We start from the raw sequence: 4,464 nt of genomic DNA, 5'->3' as shown, positions 1-4,464 counted from the left end.
GTACATGATCGTGTAGTCTTAGAGAAAACGTATTTTGCACCAACTTAAAGTCAAAATATTTTACTTCTACTTCATACTTCGGCTGACGGCTTTGATTCTGTAATCGTGTGATTTGTAATTTGCAAAATCGACATATTCAGTGCCGCTTTTTCGAGCACGCTAATAATATCATACTTATCAAAATCCCGGCTCTATAAGTATTTTGGATGGAATGACTTTTGTCGGAGAGTTGCGTTTTATCCTGAACTCTCATATTTGAAAACTATGTATCAAGATCTGTCTAGGAATGTAATAGAATTCTACAGGCTAATTAACTAACGTCATTACGACCTAAAAATTTGTATAAATCAAATGAAATTTGTTAATACTGAGCGTTATCATTAATTTTTTCAGCAACACTTTCAATTAAATATTTAATAAAAACATTTCCAGCCCGAAGTTTTACGTTTGTTTTGCACACCATATCAATTAAAAAATTTTCAAATTTAATTTTAATGGAATAAAAATATCACTTCCTTTCAGAGAAAGTTTTTTAAAACAAATATTGTATTCAAAATATTGCGCACATTAAAGTTAATATATAAAACCTTTCCTCTTTGATTGCACTAAAGATAATGGATGAAGAAAACTCTAGCTAAAAAGTTAATATTGTAAACTAAGCACGTTATACGTTTGAATCTTACTGAATAATTTATAAATTATGAATAAAGAGATCAAATTAGTAGCAAATGAGATTCATTCATCGTGGGGGATTACGCACGTTATCTCGACATAAAGTGTTATTCTCTTTCATGAGCGCATTTTGATTTATAAAGCAGTACTTTCTATCGGTGACGTCGGACGATTAGGTGTGCAGCATCTTTCGGGTGTATGGCACAAGTCCGGTGTGTCCCTCATTTGTACGAAATCGACGTCCGCGAAGAAATCGCTTTTCATAGTACCAAGTGCGCTGTCAGAATCGAAACTATCTTGCCTACAGATGTCAATACCCTTGTAGCATCCATTATACTCGGCCAAACTGTTCGGCATCATCTTTAAATCACTATCATAAATAGACGAAGTCATTGGATTTTTTGAATCATTAGTCGTCGATTTGATTTCAACACCGTCGTCATTCCTATTTCGTTTACTATGTTTATTGAAGAGGTCATCTTGCCTCGAAATGCTGGAATTGGAATAAAGATTGTTTGTATGATACAGGCCTGAATTTTGCTTTTCCAAGGAATGATCTTCATGAAAATCATCTTTCGTGAAAGTATTGAACGGTGAGTAATCTTTGTATTTAGACATGCAATCTAATACTGTGAGACTTCCCTGTCTTGACAAGATACTGCCGACATCGGACATATTGCTCACCCGTCTGGACAGTCTATCTTTTTCGTCTCCCACATTTTCTTGGATATTCGATGGGACTTTTGATTCTACGGATTTTTGAGATAAAATGCCATCAACTTTATCTTTAACAGTTTCTTTACTGGAAAATGCGGGCTTTGATGTCTCTTTGGTCGGTGATATTTTCGTCCTTCGCAAATATGATCCTGCAGAGGGTTTAGAACTTTCGCTAACTACTTTCTTCGAATCGGTATCACTACAGTTTGCCATATTAATCATTTTATTTTCCTTTTCCATGGCGCCAATAGATTTACTAATTTGCTTTAGATAAGAACCGACGGAGCATGCAGCATCCGGTATCTTGAATTTGCTCTCCGATTTTGTCTTATGACCACTTATATCGTTACACTTCTCCGTCGATTTATGTTTTAGACTGTTGATCTTGTATGAACCTTTATTGTCGATTATATATTCTGAAGCGTCAGATACCACGCACGGACTCGCACTTCCTGCGTACTTTATTTTTTCAATAGTGGGTACTCGTGTCAGATTATATTCATTTGTGTCGATTTGCTTCGGATATGTCTCCTGCTTCAAGTAAGAATAAGTATTTGGAATGTCGGGAGATGTATCTTTCGATTTGATATTGTTATTCTTCAAATATCGTCCACTAAAACAGCTGGAATCAGGTGAGATCACTGTATCAGACTTTTCTTTGTCGGACACGAAGTCTTTTGATTTGGAACTTTGCCTTGAATAACGTCCCATATTGCCCGAACTATCATTATTCTTGCTGTTTTGCCTTGTGTATCTATTACGAGGACTCATGACTTCAGGTACATGAAGCGTGTTACTCGACGAAGGCTCTGTCTCACGTTCCAAAGTACTGTCGTCACAACCGCTGGATTGCTTTTTCTCTTGGTGTACTTGACCTTCCTTAATAGGTTTCAATTGTGGTGCCAGAGTTTCCGGAGTCGTGGACTCACTGCTGCTCGGACTCGGTCCTTTGTAATTTCTAATGTCGAAGTCTAGATCTACTGGCAATTCAGCACCTACCGACAAATGCATCGCTAATCCTTCTAGCCAAACCTCCATAACTTCAAACGGAGGCCTTTTGTCAGGATTCAGGTCGCAACAAAGAAACGCGATCATATAAAAAGTCTCTGGGCAATTGGAACAGAATTTTTCCTTGAAGACATTTTGATTTAAACCAAAATCCGAGGATCTCGGTAAATAATCAGGATCTGCCTGAACCCGACCTATAATCTCGCAGACAACGATGCCGAAACTGAATATATCTACTTTCTCATCGTATTTATTGCCTTTCATCATCTCGGGAGCCATCCAATAGGGATTTCCGACAACTGTATATCGTTTCTTCCGTTCTTTCTTTGAAGTTTTCATCTCTCCGTTGGAATGTCGATTATACTTGCGATTGTCTGGCGAGCTACCATTTTGAATGATCCTCGCCAGCCCAAAATCGGCAACAACAACAGTCTTATCCTCGCGAACGAGACAATTGTGCGAATTCAAGTCGCGATGAATGATGTTCATAGAATGCAAGTAGGCCATGCCGGCAGCAATGTCTTTCGCAAATGATGTACGCTGTTCCCACGGCAATGGTTCGTTCGTATCGTGAAGCAGGGCCCTTAACGTGCCACCTGCTATATATTCGGTAACCAAATGCAGTTTCTTGTCCTTATAAAGAACACCAATAAATCGGAGAACGTTGTTGTGATGTAATGACCGCAATACCGCAACCTGTATTGAATTGTTATTAAAGACAAGACATACATAGGAGATATCAGCTAAATCTAACAATTATTTAACTGGAATGTCCAGAATATGTAAAATTGGAACATTCAAGTATTAAATTGTTCGTATAATGCAAATGTATTAGCATTTTTTTCACTTTTATTCCGTTTGTATATGTTAATTATACAAAATTTGCATTTAAAAAAGTTACCTCTTTTAGAAAATTCTTTTGCGCATCCTCGTCCACTCTGTATAATTCTTTCAGAACCATCACCTCGTTTGTGTCACGATGCGTAACCTTGAATACTTGTCCAAAAAATCCTTTGCCCAGGAGCTCGCCCTTCACCAGATCGCTCGCTCGAAATATTCTCTGATTCTTTGGCTCTACGCGAAATGATCTGGTACGGCTTAGATCATAAGTAGGATTCGTTGGTGAAGATCTGCAATAATGTTCGATTTAGTGAATCATATCGTAATTTATTAGTCAACTGTTAAAAGTATTCTGTATTCGTTATCCTACCCTTCGAGCAATCGCGACATAGAACTGCTGCGTTCTTTATGCATAGGATCTCTCGTTCTTCGTAATTGTCGACTCCGCGCACCACTGATGTAACCCTCGTCTCGGCGCTTAAACAATCGTTCTTTGCTTTCAGGACTTATCCTGGGAGTGCCAACATATGTCAGCATTGCCGAGGACGGTGAGGAGAAAGTTGGTCGTCGTGAAACTGCATCTGGATCGTGCTCGATAGTCAACTAAAACCGAATAAACCGAATAAACCGTAATTTATCATTCAATTTAACTGCCAACTGTCCTAATAAAAAAAATACTTTGAAAACACTTTGGCTTACTTGTAAAACTGTGTCCGAATATTGTATAAGATTTTCAATACTTTCCACTGGTTGATCTTTAACGGGAGTGCCATTTACTTCCAAGATTCGGTCGCCAATATGTAATGATATAAGATCGCTCGACATGTTCAATCTGTAACATACATTTCAATCGAATATTTTTATTATCGTTATCTAAAGGTGCCAGATGATATGGTCAATGGTATGCCAATTTTGCACACATCCGCTAAATATTGGCCTACATTTAATGGATTATATATATTATGTGTATATACAATATTTGCTAATATTTGCTAATATTGGTGAACGTTGACCATATCGTCTGGAAGGTGCCTGAAATCACAGTAATACACATGCAAACAGTTGCATGCAATATATACATATATATATATATATATATATATATATATATATATATATATACACACACACTACTTACTTACTACTACTATAACTAACTAACTAACTAAAACGTAAAAACGTAAAACTAACGTTAAACGTAAAATTAAACTTAACTACGTACGTACG

At 37.1% G+C, this 4,464-nt stretch overlaps 1 protein-coding gene across 1 annotated transcript in view; it reads right to left on the bottom strand.

Moving 5' to 3' along the window:
- Positions 1-807: 807 nt before the first annotated feature.
- Positions 808-4,464, bottom strand: part of LOC105626339 (LIM domain kinase 1) — a 6,798-nt gene continuing 3,141 nt past the window's right edge. The window contains exons 5-8 of the mRNA XM_012207641.1: positions 3,937-4,069; positions 3,608-3,840; positions 3,299-3,527; positions 808-3,093 (exon numbers count right to left, since the gene is read on the bottom strand). Coding sequence (XP_012063031.1) covers positions 808-3,093; positions 3,299-3,527; positions 3,608-3,840; positions 3,937-4,069 — 2,881 coding nt within the window. The remainder of the gene's footprint in view (positions 3,094-3,298; positions 3,528-3,607; positions 3,841-3,936; positions 4,070-4,464) is intronic.

Source organism: Atta cephalotes, assembly GCF_000143395.1.
Source record: "Atta cephalotes unplaced genomic scaffold scaffold00005, whole genome shotgun sequence".
In the NCBI taxonomy this organism is placed as follows: Eukaryota; Metazoa; Arthropoda; class Insecta; order Hymenoptera; family Formicidae; genus Atta; species Atta cephalotes.
The sequence above is the reverse complement of the archived record's forward strand: the minus strand, read 5'-3'. Positions and strand labels throughout refer to the sequence as shown.